Source organism: Scylla paramamosain, chromosome 11, assembly GCF_035594125.1.
Source record: "Scylla paramamosain isolate STU-SP2022 chromosome 11, ASM3559412v1, whole genome shotgun sequence".
Lineage (NCBI taxonomy): Eukaryota > Metazoa > Arthropoda > Malacostraca > Decapoda > Portunidae > Scylla > Scylla paramamosain.
The window spans coordinates 20,611,731-20,635,569 of NC_087161.1; the positions used below are offsets into that span (position 1 = coordinate 20,611,731).

General features: G+C 39.6%; 1 protein-coding gene across 10 annotated transcripts in view; it reads right to left on the minus strand.

Annotated features, from left to right (window-relative positions):
- LOC135105048 (carnosine N-methyltransferase-like) overlaps nucleotides 1-23,839 on the minus strand; it is a 56,177-nt gene that overhangs the window by 29,320 nt on the left and 3,018 nt on the right. For 4 of the 10 annotated variants that reach the window (XM_064012959.1, XM_064012962.1, XM_064012963.1 and 1 more), the window contains exons 3-9: nucleotides 19,423-19,618; nucleotides 18,848-19,017; nucleotides 18,246-18,386; nucleotides 17,723-17,885; nucleotides 16,500-16,608; nucleotides 11,490-11,614; nucleotides 493-6,059 (exon numbers count right to left, since the gene is read on the minus strand). In XM_064012959.1, coding sequence (XP_063869029.1) covers nucleotides 5,949-6,059; nucleotides 11,490-11,614; nucleotides 16,500-16,608; nucleotides 17,723-17,885; nucleotides 18,246-18,386; nucleotides 18,848-19,017; nucleotides 19,423-19,618 — 1,015 coding nt within the window. In that variant the 3' untranslated portion in view covers nucleotides 493-5,948. Of the gene's footprint in view, nucleotides 1-492; nucleotides 6,060-11,489; nucleotides 11,615-16,499; nucleotides 16,609-17,722; nucleotides 17,886-18,245; nucleotides 18,387-18,847; nucleotides 19,018-19,422; nucleotides 19,619-23,839 lie in introns of those variants that run through there. The other 6 variants (XM_064012966.1, XM_064012965.1, XR_010270680.1 and 3 more) reach the window with 4 other exon arrangements.

Sequence of the window (23,839 nt, forward strand, 5' to 3'; positions counted from 1 at the left end):
TTTGACCACTGCTTTGACCCTTTTATGGGACTGGCATTTCAGTGGGCATTTTTTTATTAGATTTTTGTTGCCCTTGGCCAGTGTCCTTCCTACATAAAAAAAAAAAAAAAATGTATTTTGTAACTTTTCCATCCATTTCAAAATGTATTTTCATGACTTGTCATAAGCATCAACAGCAGCATTATCTAACACATACCAATGTGGTGCTACTGGCTGAAGATTGTATAGTTATAACTTCTTTGCATATCTCAGTGTTCCACTTTTCCCATAACAGATTAAAACATTTACAAACAATGTGGTGGTGACTAGCTGGTGAAAAGTCAAGGCATCTGATGATACATGAGAAAAATTTGAAGTGGTGAATAGGTTGTGATATATTGATTTCTATGAACATAATCATGAGGCTAATAGAAGATTTCTGTATCTACCAAGTAAAGCAACCAAGCAGCAAATATTACAGTATATGTTGTCAGGTAATAATTAATGAATGAATGAGTCATTAGTTTATCTTTATTACATTCTTTCCTAAAGTCAAACATTAGAAATTGTTGTTCTTGCTTGCAGCAGTAGCTCTGATGCCACTGCTGAGGAAAATAGCAACCAAAATTTAGTTTCACTAAATCTTAAGGGACTAGATTAACATCAGTACAGCAGATCTATACAAAAATCAATCACAGGGAAGATACAGTCCTGAAACAACACTATTTTGGACCCAAGGACTTTTCTTCCCTCTCTGAAAATGGAATAAGAATTCTTGAACTAACAACATCTACATTTATGAGAAGAGAATCCATTCCCTCTTCTCCAAATATCCCAAACCTATAGAGTTGCATTTGTTTGTACAGTACATGAATAATTAAAATAACAAATACATGAAAACATAAGTAGTCCCAGTACAACTTAATTATCTAAGGTATGGTCAACTTAACAGATAAGTTGTACCCTTTCTACTTAATAACCACCAATCATTACAATCTACAAGCATATGATGTAAATAAAGAGCTTTGGGCACAATTTGTCCATCTAACTGATTAATGGAATACAACATATGAGATAAGGGGAAGGGTCTTGCTTGAAAACTTCATCTAAACAGCTTCCAGTTCTCAAGGAATCTCTTAGTAATTGGTGACTGAGAGTCAGCTGACTAGACCCACCTTGGGACTGAATACAACTTACATGATGAGAGCTCAATGTTAAGTGACATAAGCACATGATAGTGCCAAAACATAAAGAACAAAAAAGGAAAGGAAGTGTAAGATGTCTAACTGTACAACAATGTGGATGCCATATGTTGAGGGAAATGGAGTTCTGATATGTAATATCTAATTTCTAGTGCAAGTAAGACCTTAATCACAAACAAAGGAGCCTATTTTAAGTATAAGATCATTAAACAATGAAACATGGATGGGTGAGTGAAGCAGACACCTTTTTTGTACTATGTGTTTAACCTTACAGCCATACATAGCAACATCATAACCAATTACATAAATCTAAGATTTTATATAAAGCAAAAGTGTGGTAATCAGGCAACACTCCTTTTACAGGAGATAGAAAAGAGAAAATACTAATCCTTCCTAATCCTTGAGTGACATTACATTTACAACTCTTTCAGTAAAGTGCAACTAACAATAAGGGCACAGTGACCATCAGTAGCTTTAAAACAAATACAGTCTGGTGCTCAGATGTTTAACTTCTTCACTGTCAAGGGTGGACAATGAGAGTAAAAGTATAAACAGCAGATGGCCTGCTAGTGCATGGCACTCACCATGTCGCCAAGAACAGAGGTTCTAAAAAGGGTGAAAAATCCATCAACTCCCAGAAGTCAACAAGAGGAACCATCAAGTACATCATCACTCATAAAGATATGACAATTTTCACTATTTTCTCATCTGACCAGGAAAATCATCTATCACATGCAGAAAAGAAGGAAGTGTGAGAAACAAGGGAAGATTGGCTGACAGCTACCACCACAGCCTGGAAGCTCAAGAAGAGAGAAATGTTATCAGTCTTTTTTTTTTTTCAGTGGATCCCCAAGAAAGGAAGTTGGAGCTACGGAAGTGAAATGGAAAGCCAGATAAGGGTTAGGTCACTCTGCCTGTGACACAGAGTGAGAAAGACTACCTCCTGAGTCTTATACAAGGAATACTGGCAAGCCCAGTGATTCACTGTATGGACGTATGGGTAATTAGTAACATGCTTTTTCTAATAACAATAATGAAGGTGTTAAGAGTGAAAGGAAAGATACAAAGAAAAAAACAAAGCCTGGAGTATCATGAAGTTGCACCAGAGAAAAAAGAAAAGTGAATGATGAAATATGCCACATGCCATGAAAGATGAGAGGAATGAATATTTACAGAGATAGAGGAGATATTGCACAAGCTCTTACAATTAGCAAAACAGATGTTTGTAGATTTGGGGATGTATATGAATAAGCATAATAAATTAAGAATAAAAGAAATGGAGGAGGTACAGGAATTTATTAAATATCTTGGTCTTATTACATACAGGCATGATAGCATGGGTGTTAAGATGAGAAAGATGAGAGAAAGAGCTAAGAGAAGTGCTCAGATTTAGCGGGTGTATGATGAAAGAAAAAGCAGTAAGCACTGAAGTATAACAAAGTCATATCATACATGCATATCATATATGCAAGTAACTATAAAGTATAAAATAAAGGGCAAAGGTCAAAGATCCAAAGTGAAATAAGTTATTTGAGAAATATTTGTGGCAAAAAAAAAAAAAAAAAGGATGGCAAAAGTAATAAAACAGATATGGCATGCACACTAAATTGACATAATGAAATATGGAGTGGTTCCAGGGGTAAAGCACATCACCTTAATGTGATCTGGCATAATGGAAATAAAGGTGAAGAGTGAGATGACTAATATGACAAAGAGAGTAGAACAAGAATTTTGAGAAATAGATGAGAGGAGGATAAGAGGATTATTATCATTAATGGAAAGGATATGCTAAAGGATTGCTCACTCTAGCTACAAATTACATAGGCATCTCCTTCGTTTCCTCCACCCAGGATTGTTATAGAAATGTTATGAGCATGATTGTTGTCTAGAAAGTATACCATATACCCATATTACTAGAATTGGCATCCAAGAAGCAAGCTGGTAAATTCCTCAGGCCATATTAACAAAGATTCTTAAGTACAGAGGTTTGACTCAGCCCAGCTCTTATGCTTAGAGTTGTGTTTAACTTCCCAAGTTGTGCTTAGTCTAGGTCATAAATTTAAGACAGGTCTGGAGTCTGCTTAATTTTAATAAGAGTTTCACTAAGACTAAGTTAACCAAACAAAGATGGCTGACCATCGAGCCTAAGCCAGCCACCTCAAGAATCATCAGCCCCATAAGGATGTTCTCGATGACCTGAGTGACTCTGAACTGTTGGATATACATAGAATAAAACTGCAGGAGTGTTATTTGTGACATATTTGATGGGAGATGTCTTGGAGAGCCTCATAGGAAGGAGTGATGCACTGACACTAGTAATCATAGTAATGATTACAGTATTATTTAGCCAATGGGAAATGCAGCTCTGCAGCAATGATGACCTTGGCCCTTCATGTGTCCTATTGTTGGAATGTCTCATTTACCTTCTTAATAATAGAGCCCCATGCAGCTTTTTTGTGCAGCTGAGAGAGTGAAGCCATTCAGGCTACATCTCTCCTCATATACTGACTGGATGAGGTAGAAAAGTTTTGCCATCAGTCCAGCTGGGTTTCCTCTACTGGCCTTTTCACCCTTTGTGGTCATCTCCTCCATACTAACGAAAAAAGGACAGGAAATGAGGCACTGCTGAGTGGGAGTGGTGGGGCAATGCTGGCTCATAGATGTAAACACTGAGACAAAATACATACACCTTGCACAGGATCTAATTTATCTATTAATAAACGCAAATGTCCTTACAAAATCAATGACAAATTATCATTTTTTGTTATTTAATCCAAAAAAAAATAAAAATAAAAAGATTGAACTATTAACTCAAAATTGAGAAATATAAGATTTTACTGTTTTGCTCTTTCACCATTTCATACTAGGACTTAAATATCAGCACAACTTTAAGACTGCTTAAGAGATAAGCACAGGTCTAAGCAGAAGGCTGAGACAAACTCTGAGAATCTTTATTAATATGGCCCCTGGACCTTGGTTTGGGTCTTGGAGATCATGAGTCCAAAAGGACTGCTCTTCTTGAGCAGTATCTTGAGAGCTATCGCCAGGAACTTCAGTGATTCCACAAGAAGTACAACATCATCAAGAAAAACAAGGCAAAAGAACTTCTTGTTACCAAAGACCCGTCCACACAAGGAAACTTAATTTGTAAATTGTTGCCAAGTTTTCCCACATGTTTGTTTCAAAAATTAAAACAGTTTGTTTATAATGCTTTCCATCCAAACCATGGTTGGTCTTAAGATACTGTCAATTTCATCAAAGGTCACTCACAAGTGCATACATACACATGCAAATACACTCACTCACTCACAGAAAACATACACACATCCTCTCTCTCTCTCTCTCTCTCTCTCTCTCTCTCTCTCTCTCTCTCTCTCTCTCTCTCTCTCTCTCTCTCTCTCTCTCTCTTGATTCCTAAATGTTTCCCATTTTGAATGTAAAACAAATAGCCTGCAAATTTTGTAATTTTACTCAGAAACTGTTTGTAAACAGTTTGCAATCTTTGTGTGCAAACATTCTTGAATCAGTCTGTAAACAGTTTGTAAGCTGTTTGTGAACAAAGTTTACAAAGTTTCCTGGTATGGATGGGCTTTAGCAGATACAATTTTGTCTTGCATCTATAGTGTATGCAAGTACTGAAAAGAGGAGAAAGAAAACATCTCTGTTCAACTATGGAATCAATAATAAAGAAGTCAGAAATGGTTTCCACACACTTATAGCACTCTCAGGGTATAAGAGTAAGCAAAGAAAGAATAAAAGGATAAGACAAAACAGATTCTTCTGTCATGGTCATACCCTATGGAAAGGTCTTGGGAAGATATTAGATAAAAATAGACAAATACACAGAAAAAAACTTGACACAAATTGCACATAACTGTAATGCATGGCATGTTGCTATCATATGAATGAGGATGACTCATACAAACATGGAAAATTTACTTTCAAGACATCGATGACAAATATAAGAGAGAATGTTATATAGAAAGGATGAAGTATATGAGATGAAGGTTTTCTTCATTTCATACATATAAAAGCATACCAAAAGCTGCAAAACAAGCAGATAATGATTATTATAATGAGGTAAATAATCAAAGTCTCCATGAACAAACATAGATGATGAATTTTCAGCTACCAACATCCTCTTGGAAGATGTTCCTGGAAGGAACAAGGTGCCACACATATGTAGTATATTGTACTTCTGTCTGGGAAGCCTAACATAGTCAATACATGAAGAAAGACATTATTTGGACAAAAGCATTTCAATTCATATAATCATGTCTGAAATGCATTTCCTTAAAGCCATGTCTATTATTCTACCTACATGGTATGCCAGTGGATATCATGTGATGTGATGCAGCAAAGCCAACTTAGAACTCCTCGAACAGCATAAGGAGCTGCCACCTGATTCATCTCTTATTGCTCTGAGATGAAGATAAATACACAATCTAAAGGAGTGGCTATGTCACAAGAAAAGCACAGGAAGTAGAGGAGGAGGAGGAGGAGGAGGAGGAGGAGGAGGAGGAGGAGGAGGAGGAGGAGGAGGAGGAGGAGGAGGAGGAGGAGGAGGAGGAGGAGGAGGAGGAGGAGGAGGAGGAGGAGGAGGAGGAGGAGGAGGAGGAGGAGGAGGAGGAGGAGGAGGAGAAGGAGGAGAAGGAGGAGGAGAAGGAGAAGAAGGAAAAAGAGAAGAAGGAGAAGGACAAGAACATGGGATATGAAAAAAAATCATGAGCACTAAATGTGAATGTAATCAGAGATACAGCCTCACCATCAACTGGGTGGGAGTGGCTTCCTTGCCACAAAGAACACACTGCGATATTCGTATCTCAGCATGGACTGAGTATTTTGTGTGTAGGCTGTGTGCAGACCCATGTCCTCCACCTGGAAAAAATGTCTTGTATTACCTTGGACTAGTCTGAAGATAAAGGATTTGGTCTGGTACTTTGGTATTTTGAACTGGTGCACATTCTCACAAATATAACCGAAAGAAAAGTCTCTCTCTCTCTCTCTCTCTCTCTCTCTCTCTCTATATTGTTACAACCCAGGTTCAGCCCCCCTTCACAGCTGCCACTACACTTGGGTCAGCTTTCCCTAGACTAGCTCATTTTAGCCTAGTGCAAGAATAAGCACAATGAATCTAGACAACTGCTGGTCGCCCACAGTTATCAGAACTCTGAGATCGCCACACTGTTTTACCCACCACAGGGAAAGGAGTATTACAACTGCCAAACAAACCCCAACTTGCTGAGAAAAAATTCAAAACCATGTGCTACAGGAGAACAGCTAGGACAAAGGGCACACAAGTATGAGGCTTATAATATTCTGTGAGCTACCTCCCACCAGAGACAAGCCACCCACACCCACAGAAAATTATATCCTTCCGGCAGTGAGCAGTCTCTATGCAGTTCCTAGGAGGACTACAAACTGCTACACACATGCAGAATAGTATGAAATCCTCTGGCTTCAGAGCTCCCAGCAGTAAGTTCTGAACACCGGTTGCATTTAACAGCACAAAACACTAATGAGATAAGTACACAACAGCCAAGAGCTCTCAGATGGTCAAAGGCTCACTCTCAAGGCTGCCAACAAAATGCAGGACACCAGCACACTCAGAGGTCAGTAGGGCAGGGAATTTCCCAGAGCTATCAGTAAACTTTGACAGCCTACCATAGAAGTCCCTCCTATCTAGAATGACAGGGGCTTAATATTACTACCCTCAGCAATTTAAGAACAGCCCTCTGATATATAAATCCCCAGCCCCCCATCCCCCAGGACTTCCTGCAGGTTCTAAATCTCTCTCAAGTAGCAACATGTCTTGCTCTGCCAAACACCTAGGACCAACTGTGGGAAAGAGACTCTGCCCAATCTCTCAGGTAGCAGGTGATGACTCATGTGACAAGGGGGAAAGAGGAACAACAGGGGAGAAACAGGGAGGGGAGGAGGTGTCTAGTGTACCTCACTAGGCTTTCTACACAACCTGTAACTGACTTGAAACAAAAACATTCTTTTATATAAATCATTGTGGGTGTTTCAGAGGGATTACCTAAAAACTGACTAAGCTATTGGGGAGGGAAACTCTACTATAAGATATATCTAGCTCAGATCTTTGGGACAAGAGAAGTAGTTTAATTTTAAAGTAGAAAGAGGTGGGGTGGTCACAAGTGGTTTTATATTAAACACTGGGGAAAGTGGCCATGAATTATCATACTTCAGGCACCCTCTGTCTTTTTCTCTCTCCATCCCCTTACTCTTTCTCTCTCCATGACATCACTCATAACAATATATATATATATATATATATATATATATATATATATATATATATATATATATATATATATATATATATATATATATATATATATATATATATATTGGAGAAACCAAGAGGAATCTAACACAGAATTAGTGAACATAAAAGTAATTTGACACATACACAGAAACAACTAGCACATCCCCATTCTCAGCAATAAGAACATATTCACACATAACATAACCACCCATTTTTGGAAAAACAGACTTCAGAATATTATATAAACCAGATGCACATAAAGACATTAAAATATTAGAAGCTATTTATATTAAACACTTAAAACCTGAATTAAATAACCAATTATCATCCTCCCAATTGTATATATACAATATATATATCTTATATAATAAAACACACTGTCTGTCTCTGGGTGTGTCCACTTTTCACATAAAAACCACTGAACTGATTGTGATAAAATTTGGTTGGGTGATCTCCCTTGATCCAGGAAGTGACAAAGGCCATGTCTTAACTACTTCCAACCCAAACTGTTAGATTATTCAGGCAAATCTGTCACTGTAACCCAATTCTTGATTGTGGCGCCAAATATACCATAACTCATTTTTTATGGTTGGCCGAGCATTTATTGTTAGCTTGGATTTTTGATGGTGGGGAGAGTATAAATGGAGCATTCATTGTCAGCTTGGAGTTGAATCCCATCAACCTACCAATTCCTTCAGTATGTGGTCAAATTTTCTGTGATACAGAGGTCTCCAATGAATTCATTTTTCAGGTAGGTTTCATCAATTCAGAAATATTATGAATCATGAACATAAGTTAACATAACATACACTTAACTTCAAGTTAATAGCTTTACTGAACAATCAACTGACTCAGGGTGATAAACCATGCTTTGGAGAGTCAAATTTTACCCAGGCAACACCAAGTAGTTCTGCTAGTATATATATATATATATATATATATATATATATATATATATATATATATATATATATATATATATATATATATATATATATATATATATATATATATATATATATATATATATATATATATATATATTAGGGTGCCAATAGGGAATATGGTAAATTTTCAAAATTCATATTTTCTTGCCTACTTCAGGTGTATGCTGCCTTGTTGTGAGAAATTACCACATGCACAATTTCAGGTTGATATTTAGAGGTTAGAACCTAAAGATTTCGTTATCAGGGACCAGCCCCCAATCATAGAAATCCCAGCTTTCCATTCATTTTCACTCTTCTGTCTAGTCTACATAGCAATTTTAGTTGCTTTGCTGTCTTGTTTTTCATTTGTATGCCTTTACCAAACATAGGCTTCAGCACACCATCATCTGTTCATTCCATATTTCTCCTCAGGTCATGAAGACGACTCACTCTCAGAGCAGTGTTTGGCTGACTACAGCAATTACTGGTTTGAAGCTGCCCAGTTGTGGGGATGTCCTTTATCAATTCTTCAAACTGCACAAGGAACAAAAGAAAATGACTGGGGCAAGTGTCGTTGTGGTGGCGAAGGAAGTGCAGGAGTTCTGGGTCCAGGCCCAGATCCCAAACATTGTTGAGACAAGCATCAGCAGGAAAGTCCTCGCTCTCTTCAATGAATGGAAGCTCCTTGGAAAGAGCAAGGGGAATCCAGGATCTGCACCAAACCAGAAACAAGAGGCATTTGAAGAAAGGCTCCCTGACCTTTTCAATTGTGCCCACACAGAAGCGCAGAGGGAAAAAGGGAGACATGGCTCCATGGCAGGACTGGACAAGAAGCTGAAGAAAGCTGTCCATCAGTGTGAGAGGGCAGCTGCTCATGAACATTCACCAGCTCTGGAAGTGGGTGCTACAGTGGAGTCTTCCTTGTCCAAGTCCTCAAATCCTTCCCGTCGGAGCCCCAGCTTGATTTCATCCTCTGATGGTGGGGGGCTTCTCCACCAAAGTGCACAAGAACAAGAGGGACCAAGATGGTCCTATCCTCCAACTTTTTTTGGACCTTGGATTGTACAGGTGTGAACAGCCACCACTCCTTCCTGATTCTGGCCACAACTACCAGTAGCTTGAGTCACAACCCCAAGAAGCTCATCCTCAATCCAGAGTCCATCCATCAGTCAAGAGGAAAATGCCGGGCCTCTTTGGAGGAGGAAATCAAGTAGTCCTTCAGACCTCAGACTCCCTTCACAGTGCATTGGGATGGGAAGGTCCTCCCGCATGATGACAGAAGTCGAGGAGACAGGCTTGCCATCCTCGTCACTGGACAAGGAGTGGAGAAATTCCTGGGAATGCTCAGGCTGCCAGTTAGAACTGGTGAAGTAGCTGCCACTGCTGTTTATGAGGCATTAGAAGACTGGGATGTGGGCAATCAAGTCATGGCAATGTGCTTCGATACAACCCCGAGTAATACTGGTATCTGCAAAGGAGCTTGCACGCTGTTGGAACAGAAGATCAACCAACGTCTGCCATCTGTTGCATGCTATCACCGTGTGCATGAACTCATCATCGAGAAGGCTTTCTCTGTGTGCATGGGGCCACCTTCTGGGCATGACATCACCATCTTTGGTCAGTTTAAGGAACACTGGCCAATCATCAACCAGACAGCAAGCCAACCCCTCACAGATGAAGACCTTCCGGCAATCCTCAACGCCAAGTGTGAGATCATTCAAGCTTTCAAGCAATCCTTGAAAGGAAACATCCATGCAATGACTACAAGGAACTTGCTCAGCTAAGCATCACCTGCTTGAGGGAAATTGTTGAAAAGATCTCATTCTGCTGGCCTGGTGCCCTTCACTGAGCAAGATGGATGGCTTGTATTATCTAAGCCCTGAAGATGGAGTTGTTTCATGATCAGCTGGGGAAGCTCATTATCTCTCATGAGATGGCAGCCCTTCTGTGTCATGGTTTGAGGCGACAATTCCAGCCCATGATGATGCCATCAAAAAGGTGTGATTTGTGGTAGTGGGGCACCACTTCTGGTACTTGAGCAAACACCTCATTGGCCTGTCCCTCTTCAACTCCCGACTTCCTGCCTCCTGCTGTTGACACGATGCTCAAAAATGAAGGAGAGGCAGAACCTCGCAAGCAGATCACCATTTCTAAAACAAGGGTACCAACTGCAACTTTTGCATCCTTTGCCACGAAGGCATTGCTCAACCTCCTTAATGCCCTGGGTATTCAGAGGGACTTCCTCTCAACTAACCCACGATGATGGCATGAGGATGAGTCCCACTTAGAAGCCTGCTACTGCATCAAGGGACTACACGTTGCTAACGACACAGCAGAGAGAGAGAGGTCGCCCTGATGCAGACATTCAACCTCTGACTCATAAAAAAAACAAGGAACAGAGGCAATTCCTTCTCCAGCTTGTGGAGCAATACCACCAGAAGCAGCCAGGGACAGTCAAGTCCAGCCTTCCCGGTCCAAGCTGCAAATAACAAGTGCGTTGGCTATGCATGAGACCTCCCTCACAGAGGGGTTAATACTCGTTTTTGAAAATAAGGGGGTCCAGTAGCCCTGCCAGTGAACACAATGCATCTAGAAGACAAGCAAGCATCCCTCACATGATTCACAAGTTGAAGCCCTTTACTAATCTTCAGAGCAAATAGACATTCACAATCCGCCACCTCTAAATATTGACCGACTGGGCTGAAATTTTGCATACAACAGTTTCTCGATACAGGGCAGAATTCCACCGAAGTAGATGGAAAAATATGAACTTTTGTTTTTTATTGAAACTCTTATATATATATATATATATATATATATATATATATATATATATATATATATATATATATATATATATATATATATATATATATATATATATATATATATATATATATATATATATATATATATATATATATATATATATATATATATATATATATATATATATATATATATATATATATATATATATATATATATATATATATATGGAAGCTACTGCAGTGTATATTCCTGAGTGACCCAACAGCTTAAAAAGTTTAACTTTAAATCACACAAATAAGGGAACACTAATGAATTACTCACTGTGATCTCAAATCCAAGTCCCACTGCTATGGCCTTGACCTCCTCAAAACTGGGTTCTATGGATGGCTCTCCAGGCTGATCAGCAAAGTGGTACAACAGAGGGCCAAGGTTGACCCAGTAACCTCCTGTTTGGAAGGAAAGGTAAAAATTAATGGTATGTGGACTAGGTGAGAGAGAGAGAGAGAGAGAGAGAGAGAGAGAGAGAGAGAGAGAGAGAGAGAGAGAGAGAGAGAGAGAGAGAGAGAGAGAGAGAGAGAGAGAGAGAGAGAGAGAGAATTAAATATAATTTTCAAAGTATGTGTTTGGACAATAACAAGTGAAAATTTATCTGCTAAGGCCACCAGCTCAAAGAAGTTTCTGGGGGAAAACTTTAGTTACCATCTATACCTCTCCTAATACATTACAGTGGAATCTCAGTTCTTGTACTTAATTAATTCCTGAATGTTATTTGAAATCCAAAATATTTGGAAACCGAAACTATTTTCCCCATAAGAATCAACATTAGATTAAGGTATTCCTGGTGATTGCTTTTTCATTCAAACTTCTATGATAGTACTTTGTGCATAAAATCACAAAGGGAAGTCCCATTTTATGAGCATTCAGAAATTGATGATATGAGACGAGTTAATTAGGGACTTTCCATTATATGAGTATAAAAATCCGATGATACGAGAATCAGTTTGGGGCAAGTAAAATGAGGGCTAGGTGGGAGACTTCTAGCTCAGTTACCCCAACAAACGCAGTTTTTGTCGTTTTCTCTCAAGCCTCAGAGAAACTGGTGACTGTTCAGCTGGGGGAGTGGCAACACACTCCTCAACACTTAATACATCACTTATGTAGTATAGATGAGTGTTATGGTAATTTTATACATTCACTTACAACTAAATAAAGAATAAAGCTATAAATAAGAAAGCCAAAAAGAGAACAGCATGGCATGAGCATGCACTGAGCATCATGTGTGGTGGCTACCATATAGCTTGTTCAAGAACTAAATTATAGTACAGCAACTGAAGCAATTATGAGCTCAAAATTTTTTTCATAAACCGATTTGTTAGAAAAGGGAGCCATTCAGTAACTTAAGTTCTACCATACTACCTTTATTTCTCTTTCTTTACTATGTCCCCTGATCACTCATGTGGATCTTCCTCAAGCCTATAACATGCTCTCTCCCTAAGACAACCTCCCACAACTTTTATCTTACATCTCTCAACCCATTTGCATTGTGGCACTTTCCTTCCTACTTTGGAGGAATTCTTAGGAACATATATCACAGAAAGATAGACAAAACTAATCTAATTGGCTCATTTACTACAAAGGGTCATTTGTAAAACTAGAACTGTTCTTTTCCCAGGAAGACACAAATGACCAGACACTGATACACAATAAAATACAGGTTGACCATCACTAATCTGGCATTCTTGGTTCTAGAACCATGCCAAATAAGCCATTTTCCTGGATTAACAAAGATTTACCCCTAGACACCACTAATAAATCTCCTGATATATCTAAAACGACTAAAATAATGTGCCTGATGTCACAGAGAAAACTTCTTAAATAGAACAAAATTGCTACAATACTAAATGTAAAAGAAACACACATCATGAAATAAGCATAGCAAACATGTTGACACTCTGTTATTCCTTCCTCATTCACCAGTCATTTTTTCCCACAAACCTTATTCATTTAAATACCATGGTGCTTCTGGAATCTCTGCAAGCAATTCTCAGTATAGGTAATCGCAACGATGTTCTAAACTAAACTCTCTATGAAAGACCTTAACTTGTTCCATTATCATCCCGCCAGATATGTCCACACCATCACTCCTTCACTCTTTCCATATTTCATTGTTTTTTTTGTAATATACATGCTTCTTTGAATTACTGTTATAAAGAACTGCTCTAACTTTTCATGCTACTTCTTTTAAATCATGCACTGATGATAATCCCATGCCATAAGCTTCACACAGGTAATGAATAGAAACACCACTGTGGAGATTCTGCAATACTTTCACTTTTTTCATTGTTATTGCATCACATTTGCACTTTGTGCCACAACTTCCACTTTCTTCCTCTTTTGAAGTCATAGCTAGCATGAAATAAAGATCACAAATGAAAAATCAGAGGAATGTCGGAAATAAATTTCTGACAGGATAATGATTTTATGGTGATGGGCACTGATAACACTTTAAATTTGACAATCCTCCTTAAATGGTGGGTGAAAGATAATGATTTTATGGTGATAGGCACTGTTAACAGTTTAAATATGAAAATCCTCCTTAAAGGGTGGATGAACCAGCAAGGATCCAGAAACAAAAGATTCAGAACTCCTGGATCCAAACCTTTAAGAGCCCACTTAGTTACATTTGAGGAGCAATCAGTTCACTCCTGCTACCACAAAAAGCAATCAATCCACTTCAATCACCCTTACTACTCTACAGGCAGACATTCCACCTAAGATTCCAGCTAAGTACCTAGAAGTCTCAGGTCTGTGTATTGTTAGATACTTAGCTTAACTTAGGTTTGTCTTTATACAAGGTAAATTCCACTTTATAACCTGGCATTAGCCCATCCATACTAAGTGTTCAAAGGAAAAAGAATTCTGGATAATGTCTGTTACACACACACACACACACACACACACTACGAGGCTTCTTGAATGGACTGGCGGCAGTGTCAAAATTACTTCCATGTCTCTTTGCTCCATTTCTATCCTAACATATTTCTCTTTCACTAAGAGAATAATAATAGTTTGTCAATATAATTTCATACAAATGTTGATGATACACAAAATCTATTATAAGACTCAGCGGTAGGACATCTACATTTACAGACAGAGTACGTTTTGGTGCACTGTTATCATGCATTGCTCTTGTTTTCTTTCTCCACTGCTATCCTATCATATTGCACAGACAACAAAGTGATAGTAAATTGTCAATATAACTTCATACAGATGAAAATAATACATATGATATATAAAATACCTCACAGAAGCTTTAATGTCTTTTCAATACAGTATAGTGTGCACAACAGCAGAACTAAGCTATGATTTTTGCATCATGTGTGGCTGGATGCAGTGAACTAATCACACAGCATGTTTAAAAGGTTGAGAATATAGTCAGCTGAAAATCACACAGTATGTTCAAAAGGTTGAGAATATAGCCAGCTGAAAATATGCTGGATTAAGTGAGGTTCCATATTAAATAGTGCTGGAGTATCAATGGTCAACCTGTACTGATTTTTTGCATGAACAGCAATCTAACACAAAAAAATAAATACAAGAAGAACACTAGAAATAAGTTATAAACCATTACCTTTCTTTTAGACATAGTGGAATCAAAAGCATTTTGTTTTTCAACTCTTCTTTTTTAAATGACTGTCTTCAACCTCTCTATCACCACAATGTTGCATCTCTTGCTATTTTCTATAATTTTTTTTCACACTAACTATTCTTCTGGTCTTGCTAAGTGCATGCCTCCCCTCCTTCCACAGCCTTGCTGCACGAGGCTTTCTACTTTTCCCCACCTCTACTTCTGTCCACCTTGCTAATGCAGGAGTTAATCAGTATTCTCGATCATTCATCCCTTTTTCTGGTAAGTTCTGGAACTACCTGCCTGCTTCTGTATTTTCTCCTTCGTATGACTTAAACTTTTCAAGAAGTAGGTTTCAAGACACTTCTCCTCCAATTTTTTATTATTGTTTTTTACCTCTGTTTAGGAACTGACATCTTGGTGCTTTTTTTCCTTAATATTTATTGGTCTTGGCCTGCAGCCCTCTTACATACATAAAAAAAAAAAAAAAGCAACATCCAACACAACATAAACTCCTGACTATCTTTTGTCACCAGAAATTAAGTGAAATTCATTACGTGAGAAGCGAAGTTTACTATGAAGGTTGTTGTTTCATTTTGAGTGGCCTGGCCCGACCATAATGCTATTCAAATGCTAATATCTCTTGAACTACACAACCAATGACAATGAAATTAGCACCATATGATAGCAGAACTCTATCAATTTTATGTGAAATAGCTTTCGTCTCTTCTATTGGGTAAAGTCAATGGGTAACTTGCAAAAAGTAAAAGGGTGTCGAAAATGGGATTTCTCAAAAACTACTCAACCACTTTTAATGAAACTTAAGAGTGTCATGTTGTTATAATTCTAATAAAATTCCTCATCAACTTTGAAGTAGTGCTGTGCACCAAGTCAAAATTTAAACTCTTTAATTAATTACATGATCAAGCTCCAATTTTGTTAGTAATAAGAGTAATACAAATTACAGTGAAAAAGCATGTCAAATTTGCAACACTACTGTGCATATACAAAATACAGTACAAAACTATCACTGAATACCGAATTAAATTTCCTATCCAATGGTATATAACACAACCATTAGGCTCCTGCAAAGTTTTGAGCTAGATTGATTTGAACATTAGGCAAGTGCTACATGTGCAGTGTGTCTAATTGCCACCAACTCTTCAACTAATGAACTGATAAAGCTCCCATTTTTGGAGGTAATAAGATTAATACAAGTTATAACAAAAAAGCATTTCAAATATGCAACACTATTGTGCATGTGCAAAATACATAATAAAATGTTTTGAAAAGTGAATGTCAGTTTTCTGCAAATTTCACCAACTTTTTTTTCTTGTCTCAACATGAGCAGACAAATACCACTGAATGCAGAATTAAATTTCCTATCCAACGGTATATAGCATAACCATTAGGCTCTCACGAAAGTTTTGAGCTGGAGTGATTTGAATATTAGGCAAGTAACCAATGTGTGTGGTGCTCCCACTGGTGCATTACTGACAGCTTCGCTTGTTAATCACCTTCCAGGCATTTTACTGGTTTTATAAGATATAATCTTATACATCTGTCATATCCCCTCTCTTTAACATGGCTGTCATAAACACAGAGTAACCTAAAATCTTCCTTACCAAATTAACTATTCCAATTCACAATACTGCAGAATAAAAAATATTTTATATGAAATATCTTACTACTTGGCTCCCCACCTGGCTTCAGTATGTTATAGATGGTTTCAATGAATGCTACAATGTTGTTGGCACAGTCAATGAAGAAGCAGGTGGCAATACAGTCCCAAGCAGCATCTGCTGTGTAAATCTGGAAGGCAGATACAAATATTGTTAAATTGTTGTCATGGCTCTGATGAAATATTGTATGAGACACATAAAGAGAAAGAATGAAGTAAAAAGATTGTGCATGATGCAGAACTAAATCCAAATAAGTATGGTGAGTCTCTGACTCATATGCAGTGTAGTTAGTAAAGATCAGTCTTCTCCCACTAGAGACCTAGAGGAAGTGCTTGTTGGTAAGAATGTTTGCATGTGGCACCTTGATCTAGTACTTCCTTTCACAGAATATGTCCGACTGCATATGGATAGACTGTGCTATAATCTTCCTATGCTTGTAAAATTTTCTCTGTCTCTGGGAAGGCCTGCATGCAGGAAAGTGCCCGCACACTCTGTGCATGTGCGAGCAGTCTCACCACATGATTGGCCATCACCTTCTCATCAGCTAACCTAACCCTAACCCAACTAATCTAACCTAAAATAACCTTAACACTAACATAACTACCCTGCAACCAAACTACCTTGTACCAAATTACTGAATATGGTCTCTTATTTATTATAACACATTATTTTTGGCTAGGTTAGTAAGGTTAGGTTTAGGTTAGTCAGGTTGGGTTTGGTTAGTTAGGTTAGATTTGGTTAGGTTAAATAAGGTTAGGTTAGTTAGGTTAGATTAGTTAGGTTAGATTAGTTTATGTTAAGTTAGCTGATGAGAAGGTGGCAGCCATTCATGAGGCAAGACTTCTCACACCAATCACGAGGCAAGGCTGGCTTGCACATGCCACCCCCCCAACCCTCTCTCTCTCTCTCTCTCTCTCTCTCTCTCTCTCTCTCTCTCTCTCTCTCTCTCTCTCTCTCTCTTATACATAGACTGTAACATCATCTTCCCATCATGTGTGGCTTCTTGCATCCCAAAAATCACATTAGCTAAAACTGAGTTCAAAAGTTGTTGCAATTAGCAGATATAAACAATGAGAAGAAAGGAAGCTAAGAAATGATATCAAATTAAAAGATATAAATAAAGGTTCTAAGCTATCATGCTGCTGCTAGAATATCTCTTGGGTGTTTCATAGTTGATCAGCTGATGGAAAAAACTAATAATAATTTGTAGCTTTTCTTCTATCACTTCTGAAGTGGTGCAGTACCTCCAGGAAGTCTCCTGCTGCCATAGTGAACTGTGCCTGTGGGTGAAGGTCTGAAGGGTTGGTGTCAGGGAAGGTAGCAGGTCGCAGCTGGTCACCATTGGTCAACAGGTTACTCCCAGCATGTACCCATGGATAAACCCGCAGAGTGTTAAGTCCACGGCACCTAAAAGGCACCAAAGTTATTATCTCATAGAACAAGTAATCAGTACAAGGGCTGCAGGGTGCTCAGGACCTGACTTAATTAAGCATACAAACATTTCTGAGTTGCACATAAAAAATGGTCCACCACGTTTTTACCATTAGGACAATAACCAAAGCAGGCTCAAAATTATTGAGTTATGACAATATTAATTAATATATTTATCTATAACCTTTATGATGTTCCTTCACAAACACCAATAATGAAAGTGACCACAGGAAAGGATACATTTGCCTTTCTTTGATTCTTAGGTCAACACCAAGTCATTTCTTTTGCCTTTCCTTTGCTCTCCTTTCTTCCTTCCCCTCTTCTCTCCATACTCACTTGTTGAGAACGAAGTTGGAGGCAAAGAGCATAAAGAGGCTGAACTCATTACCCTGGCAAGTGTAGCCACGTTTGGCCAATTCATAGGCAAGGCGGCCAAGCCCTGCCCCCGGCACAAGGATGTTCACTTCCTCTGCACACCTGCCACACACAAGGTGAATCACTGAACATACACAAACACATTCATGCGATACAGGTGCACATCCATTTAAATCTACACCCATATCCATTCATCATGATGCAAAAATAACTTATGTCAAAATATTTTTATGAAATTCTTTCAATATGACCCAGTTTTTAATGCAAGCCTAAATCATTGACCACATGTTTAAAAATAATTAATCAATAAAACATAAAATAAACATTCCACCTTATTATAAGTTTCCATCTTGCAATGATGTGAACTCCTCATCAGGAGAATCAAAATACTCCAAAAACTACAATAGTAATACCACATACCACCTTTACAACTTTCATTTTTTCTTAAAATACAAAACAGTAATAAGAAGTAAAAATATGTGAGGTATCATATTCCATTTTGAAAATAGGAATTATCAGAGTATTCAATCATAGCACAAGACATACAATACTGTGACATTTACACTCTGTCTTGGGGAAACAATTGCTCTATCTTGTTGATGATGGGACCATAGCATTGGCTCCTCTCATGTGCACCTGATGGAGACCAGTCTCGTACAATCTGTCTGATGGTGGACTGCACCTTCTCAATGTCTGACACCAGCATTGTGTTCCCTGGGTTGTCCTCCTCCACCTGTCAGCCAAAGGCAGCATGAATCAAAGCCACAATAGTCATCTACAAAAAGTGGAGGATACATGTATGAGAAAATAAACCACAGCTGTTATATCACTGATAACTATGCAAGAAGTGTTCTACAAACCAATCTATGTTCTAGGCTCTCTTCTTCCATAAAGGGATGTCATGCCCTGTCCCAATTCATGAATAGTTGCCTTTTACAATATGCTGAGAATAAAGTGACAGTATTCATTAAAACTTAAGAAAAGTTAGTGAAAGTAAGAGAAATAGATGTGGCAAATAAATGTGTGAGAAAAGACAGGACCAGAAAAGTACTAATGGAGGAAGATGTAGAAGTAAATCATATAATAATTGCAGGGAAGAGGAGAGGAGGCAAAGGAGAAGGAAAACAATCACCCTCACCATGGGCTGTGGTTGAAGGTTTTCAAACATAGTGTCAACATCCTTTAAGATAAGACTGATGATCTCAGCATTATGTTCAATGCAGGTGCGCTGCTCCTCCAGGTGGCATTGATATGACCGCAGCAGCAGCTGGTGGTGTGCTGGCAGTGACTTTATATAAGCCTCTTTCTCAGTCACCTTCCTTAGGGAGTACTGCCTAAAAGAGAAACTGATTTTTAGCTTAGAAATCATAATCATTCTTATCATCAATACTGAGTATGCTGCTCTTGTATACAAGTCCATATTTTAATTTAATTTGTTTACCTAATTATTTATGTACAACCTCCTAATGTCTAAACTGTAACACTCCACAATTTTAGCACTTTGAGTTTATGTCCTCCTTGGACATAAAATACTCATGAATATGGTGATGCTTTCAGATCTTACATGAAAAGTGATCTAAAAGAGAAAAGGAAAGATTCCAATGAGCATCTTGCATGTTGCTTTGTATCTTCCAATGTTGTATGGGAACCAGGGTAGGGAGGCAGCAACATGCAAGATATTCATAGAAATCTTTCCTTTTCTCTTTTAGGTAGCTTTTCATGTAAAATCTGAAAGCACCACCATACTCAGGAGTATTTAATGTCCAAGAAGACATTAAATTCAGGGGAAGCTTTCCTGAAAGAATTGCCTTACATTCCCTCCCACACTCTCCTTGTAACGTAGAGGACTCATTGCCTTCTGCTTGGGAAGACAACATTTCCAGCAACAGGATAACCCATTGTGAGAATTGTAGTGGTTTCCACAATGCTTATGGCTGCATCCATCCTGCCTCTTGTCTTTTTGTGGGGATGCCTACTGTCCCACATCCAAGCAGTGCCTAACATACCTCCAGGCAGCTCAGATTTAGCAGCTGCAAAATGAGGCTAATTACTCCTTCAGTGAAATATAAACTTCCTAAATTAAGGGACTCAGGCCAGAGGCTTTCTGCCATAAGACACCCCCACCACAGCCAGCCAAGGCCGTGCCCTTCTAACCCTCAGGCTCCCTTCCCCACACCTGCTACATACCCCACCCCTCAAAAACCACTCAGTCCAGAAGTAACCATAATGCTAATGGCTGCTGAGACTTACCCTCCCCACCCATCCACCACCAAGTCACAAGAGGGATGCCTCCATGCTAGAACCACTTCCACCTTGCCTCCTCATCCCAGATCTCAACTTGCACCCTTCCACATCCTCTCCCTCTACCCTCTCCCATGCAACCCACAGCCCAGCAGCTCCTGCTCATGCTTGGTACTGCATGCCTTGGAACTGCAGCTCCCTCCCAGGCCCAACATGCTTCATACCTCTCCTTGTCTACATTCATTAGAAGAATTGCACCCCTTGCACTAATCTTTATCAATCTCTTTCTTTCAGACACCAGCCTCAGAAACAGCCTTTTGAAGTGTCTATCAGACTTTCTGACCTTCCTCACATACTCCAGAATGCCAGGTCCTTATACCAGAAGCTTCCAGTCTTTAAAACCATGCTCTCTTTCTATTCACCTCTAGCTGTTGGCATCTGTAAGATGTGGCTCACAGATGCATTCTTCCCATCCTTCCCCAGCTATGCTTCCTACCGAGTGGACAGGGGTTGGCAGGCCAGGAAGCACCCTGCTGCTTTTGGTCCACCAGTCCATCCCTTGTAGCCCTTTCACTATCACTTCCTTCCTTCCCCAGGGGTAGATTGTATCACCTGGGAATGACCGTTACCTCTGACACTGGGCCCCTTCATTTCCTTTTGATTATAATCCATGTTTGGATATCTCCCTTCAGGAGCTTCAATTCTTATTTTCACAGCTTTCCTCTACAGAATTAATAATTGGTGATTTTAATGACTACCACAACTTCTGGGAACCAGCCCTCCCCAGGAGCCAGAACTGTTCAGGTTACTCACTCTTGGACTTACTGATGGACAGTGTTTCATTCTCTTTTATTGCTCCTGGTCTCCCTACCAAAATTGATCCAGTTTCAGGGAGCCCCTCTACATCAGCCCTGTCTGAGGAATGGTCCCTTCTCTACACTACTGTCATTACTGGCCCTTACATGGGAAGTGACCATCTTTCTGTAGTTCTTTTTTCCCATCAGTGACACCACCTCCTTCCCTTTCATACAGACCTCAATTGTCATTCAGGAAAGGGGACAGAGGTACCTTTCAAACAAGAGTTAAAATTAGTCACCCTTCCCACTTCCCTCCCTTCACAAGACCAGATTCAGAACATCATGGACAGTTTGCTAGATGTGAGGTCTCATCCCTTTCAGTTAGTCACTTCCCCTAAACCCACACTTGCAGAGTCCCTTGGTCGTCTCAGAAGTATGCAGCAGCCTTCAGGTCAAATGTCATAGCTTTAATGTGTGACACAGGAACCTCATCTCTCCTCTTTGCAGACACTTCTGTTTTTTTTTAGAGGCCCAGTGCAGACATCTTATTCTAGATAGAAACATTCTGCCTGGGCCTCATTTTGTGCTTCCCTATCCTTTTCATTCTCAGTTTCCTAAGCCTCATCATTCTTTTGAAAGATGTTCCACCCTCAATCCCTAATCACCTTCCCATTAACTACCATCAGTGCCCTCCTCACTACAGATGCCCAGAAAGTCAAGTGCCACACTCAGCTCCCGTGACCTTGTTCCTACCCCCAGGATACAAAATTTCTTCACATATCAGTCACACAATTAGCACAGCTATCACTCCCCAGGAGCTTTCTTCAGCTTTGTGGTCATTGTCTACTGGGAAGGCCACTGGGGTGGACAACTTCCCCAAACAGGTTACTCCGATGCCTCCCAGATTCTCAAGCCTACCTCCTGAACATCTTCAATGCCAGCTAGCTGTCAGGGACATTCCCTTCGGTCTGAAGGCAAGCTGTCACACTCCCAATCCCCAAGCCTGGCAAGGACCCTTAGAAGGCTTCCTCATACAGGCCCATTACCCTTCTTTCCAACCTTGGAAAAACATCAGAACACATCAAACAGGGCAGACTGACATGGTGGCTGGAACATGAACACCTCCTTCACACACACGTATAGGCTTCATCCTCACAGGGTCACCCTGCATGCCCTGCTCCTCCTAGAAGGAAAACATTCAGGAAGGGTTAAACAACAAGCAGTTCACTTTAGCAGCCTTTCTTGATCTTAAAAGAGCTTTTGATTCTGCTTCACATAATGCCATTGTTGTTAAACTTGCTGACCTGGGATTCAGAAGATCTCTCCTTAATTGGATTAAGTCCTTCCTGCCTTCCAACTCCTTCTTTCTGGTGATAGGTAACAACTACTCTAGGCATTAACCCATCACCATTAAGTGTCCCACAGGGTTCTTCTCTCAGTCTTCTCCTCTTCATTATCTTGCTTTCTGAGTTTCCCTCTTTGCCATGCATACAAGCACTCCTGTATAATGATGATATTTCCCTGCTCTGCTCTTCTCCCACTATCCAGGAGGCTCAGCTTAACCTTCAGCGTGGGCTTGATGACATCCACTCCAGGACAACATGTTAGGGTTTGAGAGTGGGTGAGTGCCCAGAAGTCTAACCTGTGTTTCACCCAAAGGCACATTACTGACATCCCAATGGTCACCATCAATGGCTTCCCCATCCCTTTCAAAACCTACCACAAACTCCTTGGTTTACTGCTGTATGGCCCCACCTAACCTGGGGCTGCCACATACAGCACCTGGTGACCTTGTACCTCAAGAGGCTTAACTTCATGAAGTCCTTCGTGGGTGTCAAATGGGGTGCAGACAAGTGTACTCTTCTTTTTTTTTTTTTTTTTTAATATCCAGAGTTGCTTAGACTACAAATGTAAAGTTTATGGAATGGCTTTACCCTCTCCACTCTCTACTCTAAAAATTGAAGTAATTAAAAATTCAGCCCTCCCCATTACTTTGGAAGCATTTAGGTCCTCCCAAGTCACAGCCCTCCAAGCAGTGTTCTCCCTATCCTCACTTTCACATCAACACTCCATCCTTCTTGTCCATGCCTACACCAAACTTGCATCCATCCCTAGCAGCCATGTTCTCCAATCCCTCTTCCTCCAATAATGTAGGAAACTACTTCATGGTTCCCTACCATATCAAGCCCACATCCCCTTTGTAGACAGAGCTCTCTCCTTCTTTGCTACCCTCCAGGTCACTTTCCCCTCCTTCCTCACTCGAGTAAACCTCCCTGCTGGGTCCCTAGTTCCATCTCTCATCAATATTCTCTCAGGGGCTACACATACCGACACCATGGTCCAAGGCTGGCTGTCCAGTGCTGGGCAGGATGCTGTTCTTGACATTACTACACACCTACTACCACAGTTCTACACATCTATAATGATGGCTCCTGCCTCCTGTCCCCTCCATCAGTAGGTGCTGCTATGTACATTCCTTCCAGATCCCTTGCTACTGTCTGGAGGTTGCCAGCCACT